The following is a 17,144-nucleotide window of genomic DNA, read 5'->3' as shown; positions in this document are numbered from 1 at the left end:
CTGATAGTCATACTTAAATTAAATACCTTGATACAAATGCGTCACAAATCAAGGAACATACATAGGTTGAGCTCTATATGACATTGTTCCACAAAGGAATGTCTATTTATTGTAACCACTATGGTTGAAGACTTGCTGTCGTGGTAGTTACAATCAGCTTAGCCGTTCAACTTGTTGCTTCCATAAAAACAATTTCCGCTTGCGCTAACTAACAGTGATAGCCTTAGGACAGAAAGGCAGCACAGATTTAACATGTCTTAAACGATATGGCACCGACTCCCCCAATCATATCCTATCCATTAGGGAAGTCGTATAGATAAATGGGATGTAACAGTAAAACTGGAGAACAGTCTCTGAGAGGTGAATTTACAAACTGCATTTTGGGAGACCAGATTGGCATATGTACATTAAAAACTAATGCGTCTGGTATCTTGAAGGCCACACTTTCTTACAAATACCATAAATAGCACCATTTTCAGAATACACTGAATTGAATACATTTAGCTGGAAATCTGACAGCGCTAGGTCAGAACACAAAGGTTCATGAAACAAGCTGGATGTGTGTTCTACATGAAAGAAATATCTCCTGTTTCGTTATCTATGCTGTATTTGAGCATGATCAGGAGCAGATGATGTTCTCTTTCCATACCGCGGAATATGAAGTCCTCCCTTGTGGATCCCAACCACAGATAACATGTCGGAGCTCTGATCCAAGAATCCTCTGCAGTCCTCAAGCTTACTGACTCGGAGGTGTGTGATCTCCATTAGATGTCAGAAAATCCTGTGTGTTATCAAGCATTATGATCACACAATCAGAAGTGTGATCTCTGTCAAAAGTCAGAGATGTCTCTGTCAAATGTTAGACTCAGAAAGATCAGATGGCAGATCTCTGTCAATGTCACTCAGAAAGATCAGGTGTCACAGATCTGGTCTGAGAATCCTGTGGGTGGTCCTCAAAATGACAGCCTCAGAGGTGTGATCTTTATGTGAACTGTCAACAGAAAAAAACCCATTTCTTAACTTGTTTGGATAATATTGATCTTTAATCACTACAACACAACAATATTTGCAGCATTTGAAACTTTTTGGGTGTTAATACATGTACACATTGCAAAACAATGACCAAAAAGTGTTTGTGGAATTTGGTTATTCTGGTAAAGCATGTTACTAACCTGCCAGATTCAATGTCTGCCGAGGGATTCAGTATTACCGATGCAAAGCTGGAAAGTAAGAAAACAGATTTAAGTAGTTCATCCTTGGTTTCATATTATTTTTATAAATAGAAAACCAGACTTTGCAAGTTTCAAAATGTACTCAGACTAACCTATAAAGCTTTAGTAGGTTGTCCATTAATTGGGAAGTCTGATCAGGCTGTTCAGACCTATTTGAGAAGTTTTAGCAGGTTTTCCAGACTGACTTGGCAAGTTTTAGCAGCTTTCCCAACTTGGGAAGTTTTAGCAGGTTGTCTAGACTTTCTTGAGAAGATTTATCAGGTTGTCCAGACCTTATCGAGAAGTTTTAGCAGGTTTTCCCAACCTCAGAAGTTTGAGCAGGTTGACCAGACATACTTGGGAAGTTTAAGCAGGTAGTCCAGACTTTCTTGAGAGGATTTAGCAGGTTGTCCATACTTACTTGGGAAGTTTGCGCAGGTTGACCAGACATACTTGGGAAGTTTAAGCAGGTTGTCCAGACTTTCTTGAGAGGATTTAGCAGGTTGTCCATACTTACTTGGGAAGTTTGCGCAGGTCGACCAGACTTACTTGGGAAGTTTGAGCAGGTCGACCAGACTTACTTGGGAAGTTTGAGCAGGTCGACCAGACTTACTTGGGAAGTTTGAGCAGGTTGATGAGCTCCTGGGCTCTGTCCACCAGGCTCTCCTTGGTTTCAGGCTCCAGGTTACTGTTCAGTTGTTGTTGGCTGACCTTTGTCAGACAGAGGATGACCCGGGGAATCAAGTCCTGACATCTTGTGGCCAGCTACAAAACAATTCATTTTACTTTCACGTGCACAGTGCATGTCATTATGGATGGAGGTAACCAGAGTGTCTGGAGTACACCACTGCCATTTGGCCTCCTGACTTACAGCCATAGCTGAACCAGCAAGAACTGAATTCCAGACTGTCATCTCTGTGTACAGTGCAAGTCATTATGGATGGAGGAAACCAGAGTGCTCGGAGTACACCACTGCCCTGAGCCTCCTGACTTAAAGCCACAGCTGAACCAGCAAGAACTGGATTCCAGACTGTCATCTCTGTGTACAGTGATTTTTTGCAGGTTGCTGGTAAATGATGGAAGCACTAAAACAACAACTGAGAAATTATGGAAGCTTTATAATGTTTGTTATCATGCCTCAAGATATCAAATGACCATCTGGGGAAAAATCGGTGGCTTTACATTCAATGGAATCATAAGATTGTGTAGCTGGCTGGGAAGACATAAAGGCTTTACACAGATTAATTGTTACATATACTTAGTTCAGCGAAATTACACATGCACTGCAGAAGCCTGACTAATGAGTAATGCAAATCATTAGAGAATTTAATTCCAATAACTTTGTCCAGAAATTTAAAGTTGAGCTGTTCAAAAATAACATTATATACATACCTTAGCCAGTGCTGATAACAAGATGGTGACGAGTCTGGGTGAGAAAGAGCTGAGCTCCTCGCTGGGTGCTGACTGAACCATCCCTGAAATCTCGTATGTCAGTGCCTCCAGAGCCTCGTAATACTTGCAAATCATCTCAGGGGTACATCTCTTATCATGGCTGTTAGAGCAGTATTCACCTATACCCCACACCTGTCCAAACAGAGAGGCATGCACAGGTGTAAACCATTGACTCGGGTGTAACAGATCATCTCAGGGGTACATCTCTTATCATGGCTGTTAGAGCTGTATTCACCTATACCCCACACCTGTCCAAACAGAGAGGCATACACAGGTGTAAACCATTGACACAGGTATATACAGATCATCTCAGGGGTATATCTCTTATTGTGACTGTTAGAACAGTATTCACCTATACCCCACACATGTCCAAACACAGGTATATACAGATCATCTCAGGGATACATCTCGCATCATGGATGTTGGATCAGTATTCACCTATACCCCACACCTGTCCAAACAGAGAGGCATACACAGGTGTAAACCACTGACACAGGTATATACAGATCATCTCAGGGTCACATCTCTTATCATGGCTGTTAGAGCAGTATTCACCTATACCCCACATCTGTCCAAACAGAGAGGCATACACAGGTGTAAACCATTGACACAGGTATATACAGATCATCTCAGAGGTACATCTCTTATCATGGCTGTTAGAACAGTATTCACCTATACCCCACACATGTCCAAACAGAGAGGCATACACAGGTGTAAACCACTGACACAGGTATATACAGATCATCTCAGGGGAACATCTCTTATTATGGCTGTTAGAGCAGTATTCACCTATACCCCACACCTGTCCAAACAGAGAGGCAAACACAGGTGTAAACCATTGACACAGGTATGTACAGATCATCTCAGGGTCACATCTCTTATCATGGCTGTTGGAGCAGTATTCACCTATACCCCACACCTGTCCAAACACAGGTATATACAGATCATCTCAGAGGTACATCTCTTATCATGGCTGTTAGAACAGTATTCACCTATACCCCACACATGTCCAAACAGAGAGGCATACACAGGTGTAAACCACTGACACAGGTATATACAGATCATCTCAGGGGTACATCTCTTATCATGGCTGTTAGAGCAGTATTCACCTATACCTCACACCTGTCCAAACAGAGAGGCAAACACAGGTGTAAACCATTGACACAGGTATGTACAGATCATCTCAGGGTCACATCTCTTATCATGGCTGTTGGAGCAGTATTCACCTATACCCCACACCTGTCCAAACAGAGAGGCATACACAGGTGTAAACCATTGACACAGGTATATAGAGATCATCTCAGGGGAACATCTCTTATCATGGCATACCCCTCTTGTGAGTGGGTGTGTGTAATTCTACCTGTGCTGAGTCATGTATTTACCAGGTGAGAGAAGAGACGCTCCTTGTGTGTGATGTTCCTTGTACTCCATGATCTCTGTACTCTTGTGTGTGGGTGTTTGTAATTCTACCTGTGCCGAGTCATGTATTTACCAGGTGAGAGAAGAGACGCTCCTTGTGTGTGATGTTCCTCGTAGACATGATATACTCCATGATCTCGGTGTACTGGTCAACCACCAGACTAGGGTAGGCTCTGAACAGTTGATACACACTTTCAGCCAAGAGTCTGAAAACCACACCAACAAAAACAGAGTTTGAATCAGAAATCTGACATCAATCCGAAATCCACACTGCATTTGCAAACAAAGTAAGACGTCATTATACATATTCTTACATGTATATACACCAAAAGAGGTTGGCTCATATTGCTGTGTACCCACAATGTATACGGTACTCCTATTCCTACCGAAACAGTAATGTATATCAGGAACAAAACATACTTTTACCTGTCTGTACAAACAAGTTTATACTCTGCAATATACATGTTTTACTATGCATACAGTATATCACTTTGAAACTGACACTAAATATGATACCTTCTCTTTAATGTATTTTACAGAAGCACAAGTGTTCAATATAGTCTTGTTCAAGATAATGCATGGCAGATAAGTGGAGATGGAAGACAGTGCAGTTTTACCTTCTGACATCTATCTGGTACTCTGGAATCTCGTACAACAGTCCTGTTCTCTCCAGTATCACAGGGAACATCTGATTGGCTAATTTCTCATCCCCCTCCTCACCAATAACTGTGAAAAATACCCTGGTGAAAACAAGAACAAACAGCAAAAACATCATAAGCAGTGAGCAAACCATGAACAGATTAGAATAAGCAAAGAGTATTAAATCTGAAGTTGAGATATCTTTTCTGGATGTAAACACAAAACCACAAGAGGGCTGCAACACCTGTCACACAGGATGTCATGTAAGTTCACACCTTAGCAATACAAGAACCACCTGTCCACAAACAACCACACGTGGGCTGTTACACCTGTCACACAGGATGTCATGTAAGTTCACACCTTAGCAATACAAGAACCACCTGTCCACAAACAACCACACGTGGGCTGTTACACCTGTCACACAGGATGTCATGTAAGTAGTCACCTGAGCAGTTCAGGAACTACAGGTCCTGTCAAAACCACACAGAGGCTGTTACACCTGTCATAAAGAATGTCATGTACACATAAGTCCTCACCTGAGCAGTACAGGAACTACCTGTTCATACATAACCACACAGAGGCTGTTACACCTGTCACACAGGATGTCATGTACACATAAGTCCTCACCTGAGCAGCACAGGAACTACCTGTCCACACACAACTACACAGAGTCTGTTACACCTGTCACACAGGATGTCATGTACATGTAAGTCCTCACCTGAGCAGTACGGGAACTACCTGTCCACACACAACCACACAGAGTCTGTTACACCTGTCATGAAGAATGTCATGTAAGTCCTCACTTGAGCAGTACGGGAACCACCTGTCCACACACAACCACACAGAGTCTGTTACACCTGTCATGAAGAATGTCATGTTAGTCCTCACCATGAGCAGTACGGGAACCACCTGTCCACACACAACCACACAGAGTCTGTTACACTTGTCATGAAGAATGTCATGTAAGTCCTCACTTGAGCAGCACAGGAACTACCTGTCCACACACAACCACACAGAGTCTGTTACACCTGTCATGAAGAATGTCATGTTAGTCCTCACCTGAGCAGTACGGGAACCACCTGTCCACACACAACCACACAGAGTCTGTTACACTTGTCATGAAGAATGTCATGTAAGTCCTCACTTGAGCAGTACGGGAACCACCTGTCCACACACAACCACACAGAGTCTGTTACACCTGTCATGAAGAATGTCATGTAAGTCCTCACCTGAGCAGTACGGGAACCACCTGTCCACACACAATCACACAGAGTCTGTTACACCTGTCATGAAGAATGTCATGTAAGTCCTCACTTGAGCAGCACAGGAACTACCTGTCCACACACAACCACACAGAGTGTGTTACACCTGTCATGAAGAATGTCATGTAAGTCCTCACTTGAGCAGTACAGGAACCACCTGTCCACACACAACCACACAGAGTCTGTTACACCTGTCATGAAGAATGTCATGTAAGTCCTCACTTGAGCTGTACGGGAACCACCTGTCCACACACAACCACACAGAGTCTGTTACACCTGTCATGAAGAATGTCATGTAAGTCCTCACTTGAGCAGCACAGGAACTACTTGTCCACACACAACCACACAGATTCTGTTACACCTGTCATGAAGAATGTCATGTAAGTCCTCACCTGAGCAGTACGGGAACTACCTGTCCACACACAATCATGCAGAGTCTGTTACACCTGTCACACAGGATGTCATGTAAGTCCTCACCTGAGCAGCACAGGAACCACCTGTCCACACACAACCACACAGAGTCTGTTACACCTGTCACACAGGATGTCATGTACATGTAAGTCCTCACCTGAGCAGTACGGGAACCACCTGTCCACACACAACCACACAGAGGCTGTTACACCTGTCACACAGGATGTCATGTACATGTAAGTCCTCACCTGAGCAGTACAAGAACCACCTGTCCACACACAACCACACAGAGGCTGTTACACCTGTCACACAGGATGTCATGTACATGTAAGTCCTCACTTGAGCAGTACAGGAACTACCTGTCCACACACAACCACACAGAGGCTGTTACACCTGTCACACAGGATGTCATGTACATGTAAGTCCTCACCTGAGCAGTACGGGAACCACCTGTCCACACACAACCACACGTGGGCTGTTACACCTGTCACACAGAATGTCATGTAAGTCCTCACTTGAGCTGTACGGGAACCACCTGTCCACACACAATCACACAGAGTCTGTTACACCTGTCATGAAGAATGTCATGTAAGTCCTCACTTGAGCAGCACAGGAACTACCTGTCCACACACAACCACACCGAGTCTGTTACACCTGTCATGAAGAATGTCATGTAAGTCCTCACCTGAGCAGTACGGGAACCACCTGTCCACACACAACCTCACAGAGTCTGTTACACCTGTCACACAGGATGTCATGTACATGTAAGTCCTCACCTGAGCAGTACGGGAACCACCTGTCCACACACAACCACACAGAGTGTGTTACACCTGTCACACAGAATGTCATGTACACGTAAGTCCTCACCTGAGCAGTACGGGAACCACCTGTCCACACACAACCACACAGAGTCTGTTACACCTGTCACACAGGATGTCATGTAAGTCCTCACCTGAGCAGCACAGGAACTACCTGTCCACACACAACCACACAGAGTCTGTTACACCTGTCACACAGGATGTCATGTAAGTCCTCACCTGAGCAGCACAGGAACTACCTGTCCACACACAACCACACAGAGTCTGTTACACCTGTCACACAGGATGTCATGTAAGTCCTCACCTGAGCAGCACAGGAACTACCTGTCCACACACAACCACACGTGGGCTGTTACACATGTCATGAAGGATGTCATGTAAGTCCTTCAACCTGCAATAATAATTGAAACACAACAGTCAGTTGGCATTATAACCTGGGAAAATAATATAGGGATATATATTATGAATGTAGGGTGTTAGTGTTAACTCAATGGCTGTAAACGTATGTAAACCAATTGACAGTCATGATGATAAATGGCAATTGAGCACAAAGATTTTGTTCATTAATAACATAATGTTTCCACCTGCTGATTGTATCCCCACAACCACCTTCCACCCTCATCACGAACTTGAACATCAAATTGTAGAGGGGGTCTCTGTATGCTTCCAATGAGGTCAGCTCACCACCTTGCGCTGGAGTCTGAGCTGGAGTGCTCTCCCCTTTCAGAGCTCTCTCAGATACCTCCAAGGCAGCGCAGATACATGGCAGATCCAGCAAAGCATGAAACACCTGGAAATGAACAAATTTGACGGTGATCTGTTCCTTTTAGCCACTCTCCAGTGTATTTTAGCGCATACTGTACATGCAGTTTGGCATAAAAGTATTGAATGGTAAAGAAAAGTACTTTCTGAAGTTTATCATAATTGTAATACAGACTTTACCTCAATAGTTGATGCCGGTGACATGACAGCTGGTAAAATCTCCATCATCTCACAGATGAAAGACCGTGGATTCCAAGCTAGGATCTTGAAGATACATATACATGATATATAACAACAAGCCAACAGCACAAGGTCAGTGTGTATCCAAGACAAGGTCAATGTGTATCCAAGACAAGGTCAGAGTGTATCTGAGACAAGTCACAGGCTCACAACACAAGGTCAGTGTGTATCCTAGACAAGGTCAGTGTGTATCCAAAACAAGGTCAGAGTGTATCCGAGACAAGTCACAGGCTAACAACACAAGGTCATTGTGTATCCAAGACAAGGTCAGTGTGTATCCAAGACAAGGTCAGGGTGTATCCAAGACAAGTCACAGGCTAACAACACAAGGTCAGTGTGTATCCAAAACAAGGTCAGTGTGCATCCAAGACAAGGTCAGTGTGTTTCCAAGACAAGGTCAGTGTGCATCCAAGACAAGGTCAGTGTGTTTCCAAGACAAGGTCAGTGTGTATCCAAGACAAGGTCAGCGTGTATCCAAGACAAGTTAGTCTTACAAGAAATGTCACAGGCTAACAACACAAGGTCAGTGTGTATCCAAGACAAGTCAGTCTAACAAGAAAGGTCACAAGCTAATAAGACAAGGTCAGTGTGTATTCAAGACAAATCAGTCTAACAAGAAAGGTCACAGGTTAACAAGACAAGGTCACAGGCTAACAAGACAAGGTCAGAGGATAAGAAGAAAACTGACAGGAGAAGACTAGAAAATAACAATAAATAACTAAACAATAGCAAGATTAAATCAAATGTCATGAAGTCACATGTCAGACTTTGTGCTAACACCTTGAGTGATGTCTGTTTTTTGTTTCTACCTGCATATCAAAAACAATGGGATAGCAACTAGTAAGGCATGTTATTACAAAAGAATACCCACCATGGAAATACCTAACCACAACACAAGATTATACAGAAATCATGTGAGCTGTCTTTCTACTTTTCCGTGAAAATTTGACGCATGAAATAAATAATACCAGAGAGTAACAGATTTCTGCAGCAACACTCACCTTAAATATATTGGGAAAGTATTTGCTAAGGACATTTGTCTTATAACACAGAGTTTCCAAGTTATCTGTTATAAACTGTAGAGTTTCATAGGCCACAGACGCGTTCCCACAATGTAGTGAAATTAGGTGACCGAAGTACATGTCATAGGCCTGCTGAGGGTCATAGACAACTTCTTCACCTGTAAAAGACAGGGGCAACAAGGGAGGAAAGAATAAACATCATCATGAACAGACTCTGTGATATCACCAATGTCATCATGGACAGGCCATTCAAAGCTAACTACATGTCCTGAAGATACTCTGTGATATCACCAATGTCATCATGGACAGACCATACAAAGCCAATAACATGTCCTGAACATACTCTGCAATATCACCAGTGTCATCAAGGACAGGCCATACAAAGCTAATTACATGTCCTGAACAGACTACATGATATCACCACTGTCATCATGGACAGACAATACAAAGCTAAGTACATGTCCTGAGCAGACTACGTGATATCGTGACATGGCCATGCCTTGAGGTCATATTTCATTCTTAAATTTTTGTCCATGACAAAGTTTCACACTTGCCTGATTCTTAGAGTTTTGATGATCTTAAAAAGATGTTACGAGGTTTGTTTGCTAGGTAAAATGATATCCCTCTGGAAAAACATTGTCACAGAAGTAGAACTTACTGTGGTTTAAGAAGAACTGAAGAATCTGCAGCAGTATGCGTGGAGGAGTGTCCTTCTGTGTCAGTCGGGAAAACAAGCGTTTGATTTCCTGGAACACCTTAGACAGCTGTCCATGATCAATCTTACAGACAAGGTCCAAAATTTTCACCACTTCCAACAGACACTGTCAACAACATACAGACAAGGATCAAAATCTTCACCACTGGAAATAGACACTGAAAACAAACAAGGATCAGCATATTCACACTTCCAGAGATAATGTCCACAAACATACAAACATACAAACAAGGATAGACAAGTGTTCACCACTTCCACCACACACTGTCAACAACATACAGACAAGGATTAAAATCTTCACCACTGGAAATAGACACTGAAAACAAACAAATATCAACATATTCACACTTCCAGAGATAATGTCCACAAACATACAAACATACAAACAAGGATAGACAAGTGTTCACCACTTCCACCACACACTGTCAACAACATACAGACAAGGATTAAAATCTTCACCACTGGAAATAGACACTGAAAACAAACAAATATCAACATATTCACACTTCCAGAGATAATGTCCACAAACATACAAACAAGGACAAACAAGTCTTCACCACTTCCACCACACACTGTCAACAGATATACAGACAAGGGTCACAGTCTTCACCACTTTAACAGACATTCAGACAAGGATAAATTCTTAACCACTTCCAACACAAATTGTCAACAGACATTCAGACAAGGAATAAAATCTTCACCACTTTCAACACACAGTGTCAACAGATTTACAGACAAAGATCAAAATCAAAACATTACACGCTTTAGACAATTTGAACAGGTACAAAATACTTGGTGTAGCTTTGGCAGTGACCCTATATTGTGTATTTGCACAAGACAGGTAGATTTATATGTGTGTGTGTGTGTGCTACTTTACTACTTGTGTGTGTGTAACTTCACTTACTGCATCCTGAAGATCACAATCCTGTGGTACTTTAGGTTCTGAAAAGACAAAAGTCAAATCATTATTTATGAAATGGAATATGAATCTACTCTTATTCCACACCAACTAACTTACTCACAGAGTTCAACTAGATTTATAGTTTCCACAATCAACTAACTTACCCAGAGAGTTAAACTAGATTTACAGTATCCACAACCAACTAACTTACCCACAGAGTTAAACTAGATTTATAGTTTCCACAACCAACTAACTTACTCACAGAGTTAAACTAGATTTATAGTTTCCACAATCAACTAACTTACCCACAGAGTTAAACTAGATTTATACTTTCCACAATCAACTAACTTACCCTAACAGTTAAACTAGATTTATAGTTTTCACAACCAACTAACTTACCCAGAGAGTTTAACTAGATTTATACTTTCCACAATCAACTAACTTACCCTAACAGTTAAACTAGATTTATAGTTTTCACAACCAACTAACTTACCCACAGAGTTAAACTAGATTTATACTTTCCACAATCAACTAAATTACCCTAACAGTTAAACTAGATTTATAGTTTTCACAACCAACTAACTTACCCACAGAGTTAAACTAGATTTATAGTTTCCACAATCAACTAACTTACCCACAGAGTTAAACTAGATTTATACTTTCCACAATCAACTAAATTACCCTAACAGTTAAACTAGATTTATAGTTTCCACAATCAACTAACTTACCCACAGAGTTAAACTAGATTTATAGTTTCCACAACCACTGTCTTCGTCAGATATCTGACAAGGAGTGGCAGTTTCCCCAGACTTTAGCCTAAATAGGCCTGAATAACCAATTAAATGAATAAATAATTCCTTTAGCCCAAAAGTGACAAAATCCTCAGTGACTTACTCCTTTCACACTGGTCCAGAATTCGAAAGCAGTAATCCACTGTTTTGGGCACCAAGGTGGTGAAGATAGTGGAAGTGTGGGTTGTCTCCCCTGTTGGGGTTACAGTCCGGGACTGCTGTTTGCCAGTGTTTGGATGACTTAGCCACTTGTACAGCAGTGAAAAGGTGAAGATATTTAATACTTGATCCTCGGTGTAATACTGGCCTGTCAAAATATGATTAAACAGAAATAAGAGTTCTAAACGTTTTCAACTGTAAGCTAATAAAACTAAAGCAAAACATTCATGTGATTGTCGAGCCTAGAGATTTCAAGACCACTCCCATCCATCTTTATATGTAACTACAAGTAGATATGTAGCCTAGAGATTTCAAGACCACTCCCATCCATCTTTATATGTAACTACAAGTAGATATGTAGCCTAGAGGTTTCAAGACCACTCCCATCCATCTTTATATGTAACTACAAGTAGATATGTAGCCTAGAGCTTTCAAGACCAACCCCATCCATCTTTATATGTAACTACAAGTAGATATGTAGCCTAGAGCTTTCAAGACCACTCCCATCCATCTTTATATGTAACTACAAGTAGATATGTAGCCTAGAGGTTTCAAGACCACTCCCATCCATCTTTATATGTAACTACAAGTAGATATGTAGCCTAGAGCTTTCAAGACCACTGCCATCCATCTTTATATGTAACTACAAGTAGATATGTAGCCTAGAGATTTCAAGACCACTCCCATCCATCTTTATATGTAACTACAAGTAGATATGTAGTTTAAGATGTAGCTTTAGAAAGCGTTACTTATAATAATCATAAAATATCATTACAGTAGATTACTTTTAGTCTAATCATTTAACAATATCTAGTTGACAACTCACCGACGTTAAGAACAGAGAAGAAGTTTCTAGAAGGAGTACCATCAATTTCATTCACCGGCAGACTATGATCTTTCTTGAATGGGTTATATGTGTAGGGGTTCGGGGCTTGGTACAAACTAGCATTCATTAACCAATCAGATGCTTTCTTACTGATGCTTGTGACATCAACTGGAATAAAGGAGAACTATTATGTATACCATTTTGTGTTAATTTACCTACTAAAAATGAAGTGTTTTTATTCTCTTAGTCTACATTCTTCATGATTGATAAACCCTGGAAGGTGGTTATGTCACCATGCAGGTATCAACATCCAACTGAAATACGTAAATACATAAATCTGATTCTCACCTTTTTTCAAAAGTTAAATTGAGGTGCAAGTAAACATACCTTCTGACAGCATATGTCTGTGTAGAGTTTCCACACCAACCAGAAAAGTGAACAATTTTTTCTGTACATCACAATCCAGCTTTTCCTCAGTCAACCATCTAAAATTATTAATTAAAATTAACTGATAAGTAATTATTACTTGTGTAAATGGGATACCCTGTGAGTCCTAAAGCAGTAGAATAAAGTTTTCTGAAAACAATAAGTTAAAATCAAATAATTTGTTTAAGTTATTTTCTGAATCTTCTCAAAATTGCAATTTTTTGGAAATCATGTTTTTCTTGCTTAAAAGGAAAATATATTTCAGAGCTACATGTGAATGGCTGTCTGACTTACCGTAAAGCAAAAGGAACTATCTTGTCAAGGCAACCCTCAGCATGACCCTGTAAACCCAACAAGGCACACTGGTTACACACTGTAAGTTCAACAAACTACTTCTCACAAGAAATACATATAGCATTATCATGGAAACTTACTCAGCACTCTATCTTACGTAAATGCCATGTTGTGATTTTATGAATTTAGTTCTGCTTGCACTCGTTGATTTGAGGTGGATTTTTGTGCAAGTATCGAGAACCAACAGTTAATCATGATCCTCTATGACATCTGCAGACAGGTAAATGTGAATGGCTAACATCAGTACAATTTACGTGACAGTGACAACAACCGGTATGATGTGTAGTGATGTAACAGTGACAAATGCCTGTATGATGTACACTGATGCGACAGTGACAGTTACCTGTATCATAAACACTGATGCAACAGTGACAGTTACCTGTACGATGTACACTGATGCAACAGTGACAGTTACCTGTATGATGTACACTGATGCAACAGTGACACTTACCTGTATGATATACAGTGATGTGACAGTGACAGTTACCTGTATGATGTACACTGATGCAACAGTGACAGTTACCTGTATGATGTACACTGATGCGACAGTGACAGTAACCTGTATGATATACACTGATGTGACAGTGACAGTTACCTGTATGATGTACACTGATGCGACAGTGACACTTACCTGTATGATATACAGTGATGCAACAGTGACAGTTACCTGTATGATGTGAAGTGATGTAACAGTGACAGTTACCTGTATGATGTACACTGATGAGACAGTGACAGTTACCTGTATGATGTACACTGATGTGGATGTTACCTGTATGATGTACAATGTTGTGACAGTTACCTGTATGATGTACAGTGTGGTGACAGTTACCTGTATGATGTACAGTGTTGTGACAGTTACGTGTATGGTGTACAGTGTGGTGACAGTAAGCCGTACGATATAGAGACAGGTACTCCACACTTTTGTCCAAGGTGAGATGTGCTTGAGCATCATGTAGGGATAGCTCATCTGTTACCTGTGACAGTTACCTGTATGATGTAGAATGTTGTGATTGTTACCTGTATGATGCAGAGTGTGCTGACAGTTACCTGTATGATGTATGATGTAGAGTGTGCTGACAGTTACCTGTACGGTGTACAGTGTGCTGACAGTTACCTGTATGATGCAGAGTGTGCTGACAGTTACCTGTATGATGTATGATGTAGAGTGTGCTGACAGTTACCTGTATGGTGTACAGTGTGCTGACAGTTACCTGTATGATGTAGAGTGTGCTGACAGTTACCTGTATGATGTAGAGTGTGCTGACAGTTACCTGTATGATGTAGAGTGTGCTGACAGTTACCTGTATGATGTAGAGTGTGCTGACAGTTACCTGTATGGTGTACAGTGTGTTGACAGTTACCTGTATGATGTATGATGTAGAGTGTGCTGACAGTTACAGTGTGTTGACAGTAACCTATACGATATACAGAGACAGGTACTCCACACTTTTGTTCGAGGTGAGAGGGATAGCTCATCTGTTACCTGTGACAGTTACCTGTATGGTGTACAGTGTGTTGACAGTAACCTATACGATATACAGAGACAGGTACTCCACACTTTTGTTCGAGGTGAGAGGGATAGCTCATCTGTTACCTGTGACAGTTACCTGTATTATGCACAGTGTGGTGACAGTTACCTGTATGATATACAGAGGCAAGTACTCCACACTTTTGTTCGGGGTGAGAGGTGCTTGACCATCCTGTAGAGATAGCTCATCCGAAGGGAGCACTTCCCGCAGGAGGTCAGAACACAACACACACTGCTTCCTCTTGCTCACGCCTGACCTCCCGGACCCCAGGGACTGCAGCATTAAGCCAATTAGCTTCTTAGGAAGGCTGTCAAAACAAACACCTATACCATGTAAGTATTGGCTGAATTTTAGCCATATCATGTATGTCTTACATGTGCTACACCTCATATAGAAAGTTGGGGCCTCCATGGCTCAGTTGGTTAGCGCACTAGCTCAGCGTAATGACCCAGGAGCCTCAGACCAATGCGGTCGCTGTGAGTTCAAGTCCAGCTCATGCTGGCTTCCTCTCCGGCTGTACGTGGGAAGGTCTGGCAGCAACCTGCGGATGGTCGTGGGTTTCCCCCAGGCTCTGCCTGGTTTCCTCCCACCATAATGATGGCCGTCGTCGCATAAGTGAAATATTCTTGAGTACGGTGTAAAACACCAATCAAATAAATAAATAAATCATATAGACAGTCTTTATGACAGACTTTTAACATTCCAAACTGAACAAAAGTAGATTTTCAGTTCTTACATTAGCCATGCACATAATGAGATTTTTCAATTACCAGGTAGATGATAGGGTGCTGGTCTTAGAACAAAAACATTTATTCACATTACAGAGTGGCCTAGAAAGTAAACATTTTGATCACAAAAAAGGTGTTGGGAGCAGACAGGTGCTGTGACCAAATAGGTATCTGAGAAGAGACTGAATCTGGGCATGTCTTGGGAGAGGTTAAGGTTTGGGCATAGTACACAATTTTTCATTGTTTACTTCAACATGTTTAACACAATCAAATTTAAGCCTGCAAAAATTGTAGCGTGCAAAATGCCTTAAGTATGTGAGACAGTTGTTACAGTTGGGAAAAGCATATGTAGCTAATTGGGCCATGTACATATATATTCTAGCACTCCACCTATACAGACCTTGGTTCTGTGGTTGAAGCTTGCAGAATAAATACTAACTGTCTCAGTGCAAAGCTACAATCTGCTGATTTATCAGACTGATGGAAGGTGTCAAAGGCAACATTACACAACTTGTCAATCTCATCTTGTGGCATAGACCTGGAAAAAAATATATATATATATATAGCCTACATGCACAGTAATTCATAGGTATCAAGTCTTTTGCCTATTCAACCATCTCTGATTGTTACTTATCTGACTGGTGTCTCACGCTGTAATCAAGAATATTGCACTTATATGACCGTGGCCTGGATTGTGGAGGGAGGAAACCGGGATAAGTTCGGGGGAAACTCACGAACATTTGCAGCTTGCAGCAGACCTTCCCACAGATGGCCAGATCTCTGATTGTTAAAATGTATAAATAAATTTTACCAAAACCTACATATGCACTTCCTTCCTTTCAGTTTCTCTGTGACTGTTATACTGTTGATCTTGCATTAATTCCGCCACATACATGCATAACATTTATTCATTATTTCTTCCTCTTAAACTTTAATACATCCATCGATCTTTAGGCAAGGCATATTAATTAGCTTCCTATATATTTTGTGCCCTTTCAGTCATGTTTAAATTTTTTTAGTATGACTTCAGTCGTTAGTGAATGAATTAATAAGAACCATTTTGATACACATCAAATTACTGCTTCCCTAACAATAACATGTACCGGTACCGGAACTGATTTCTCGTCAGAATTAAACTCGATATGTGTAAAGAACGCCTTTGTCAAAAAGAAATCTGTACAGAGGGAATAAGCATTCTTTACGCTGAAAATAAAACCGAATTAAATTCATCCTCATAAGCACCATAAGGATGGAGGAAGTGGGCGTAAACTTATAAATGATTGTGATAAACATAGGCCGAGTAACTTTAGTGTCAAATGTCATTGTTTTGGTTTCGCAAATTTTCTGTTTATTCCTTTCTGTCCCTCACTCTTAGTGAATCGTAATACCACGTCCAAGCGTGCTGAAGTCACCTTGCTTGAAGAATTAAATGCTCAATCGTCGACAAAGCCATGCTTGTTCTTTCGTTGGGCTGTTGAC

At 41.2% G+C, this 17,144-nt stretch overlaps 1 protein-coding gene across 2 annotated transcripts; it reads right to left on the bottom strand.

Annotated features, from left to right (window-relative positions):
• Positions 1-103: 103 nt before the first annotated feature.
• On the bottom strand, positions 104-17,136 carry LOC135461537 (AP-5 complex subunit zeta-1-like). 2 transcript variants are annotated; one of them, XM_064738676.1, is made up of 19 exons: positions 17,078-17,136; positions 16,066-16,203; positions 15,046-15,244; positions 13,349-13,395; positions 13,016-13,113; positions 12,629-12,796; positions 11,747-11,950; positions 10,856-10,893; positions 9,895-10,057; positions 9,216-9,394; positions 8,155-8,238; positions 7,797-8,002; positions 7,517-7,603; positions 4,700-4,822; positions 4,156-4,288; positions 2,604-2,795; positions 1,825-1,976; positions 1,173-1,220; positions 104-991 (listed from the first exon to the last, which is right to left on the bottom strand). In XM_064738676.1, exons 1-19 carry the CDS (start codon positions 17,116-17,118, stop codon positions 919-921), a joined length of 2,373 nt encoding a protein of 790 aa, XP_064594746.1. In that variant the 5' UTR covers positions 17,119-17,136; the 3' UTR covers positions 104-918. The 2 variants fall into 2 exon arrangements, with proteins under 2 accessions (XP_064594746.1, XP_064594747.1); XM_064738677.1 differs by lacking the exon at positions 8,155-8,238.
• Between the last annotated feature and the right edge of the window lie 8 nt (positions 17,137-17,144).

Source organism: Liolophura sinensis, chromosome 1 (genome assembly GCF_032854445.1).
Source record: "Liolophura sinensis isolate JHLJ2023 chromosome 1, CUHK_Ljap_v2, whole genome shotgun sequence".
NCBI classification, from domain to species: domain Eukaryota; kingdom Metazoa; phylum Mollusca; class Polyplacophora; order Chitonida; family Chitonidae; genus Liolophura; species Liolophura sinensis.
This window is presented reverse-complemented; position numbering and strand designations above follow the sequence as displayed.

Coding starts and splice junctions, on each gene's coding strand:
- LOC135461537 (XM_064738676.1), bottom strand. CDS start 17,118: ATGGCTTTGTCGACGATTGAGCATTTAATTCTTCAAGCAAG. Junction 13,396..15,045: donor TGCCTCTGTATATCATACAG/GTAACTGTCACC, acceptor TTGGGTTTACAG/GGTCATGCTGAGGGTTGCCT. Junction 992..1,172: donor GCAGACATTGAATCTGGCAG/GTTAGTAACATG, acceptor TTCTGTTGACAG/TTCACATAAAGATCACACCT.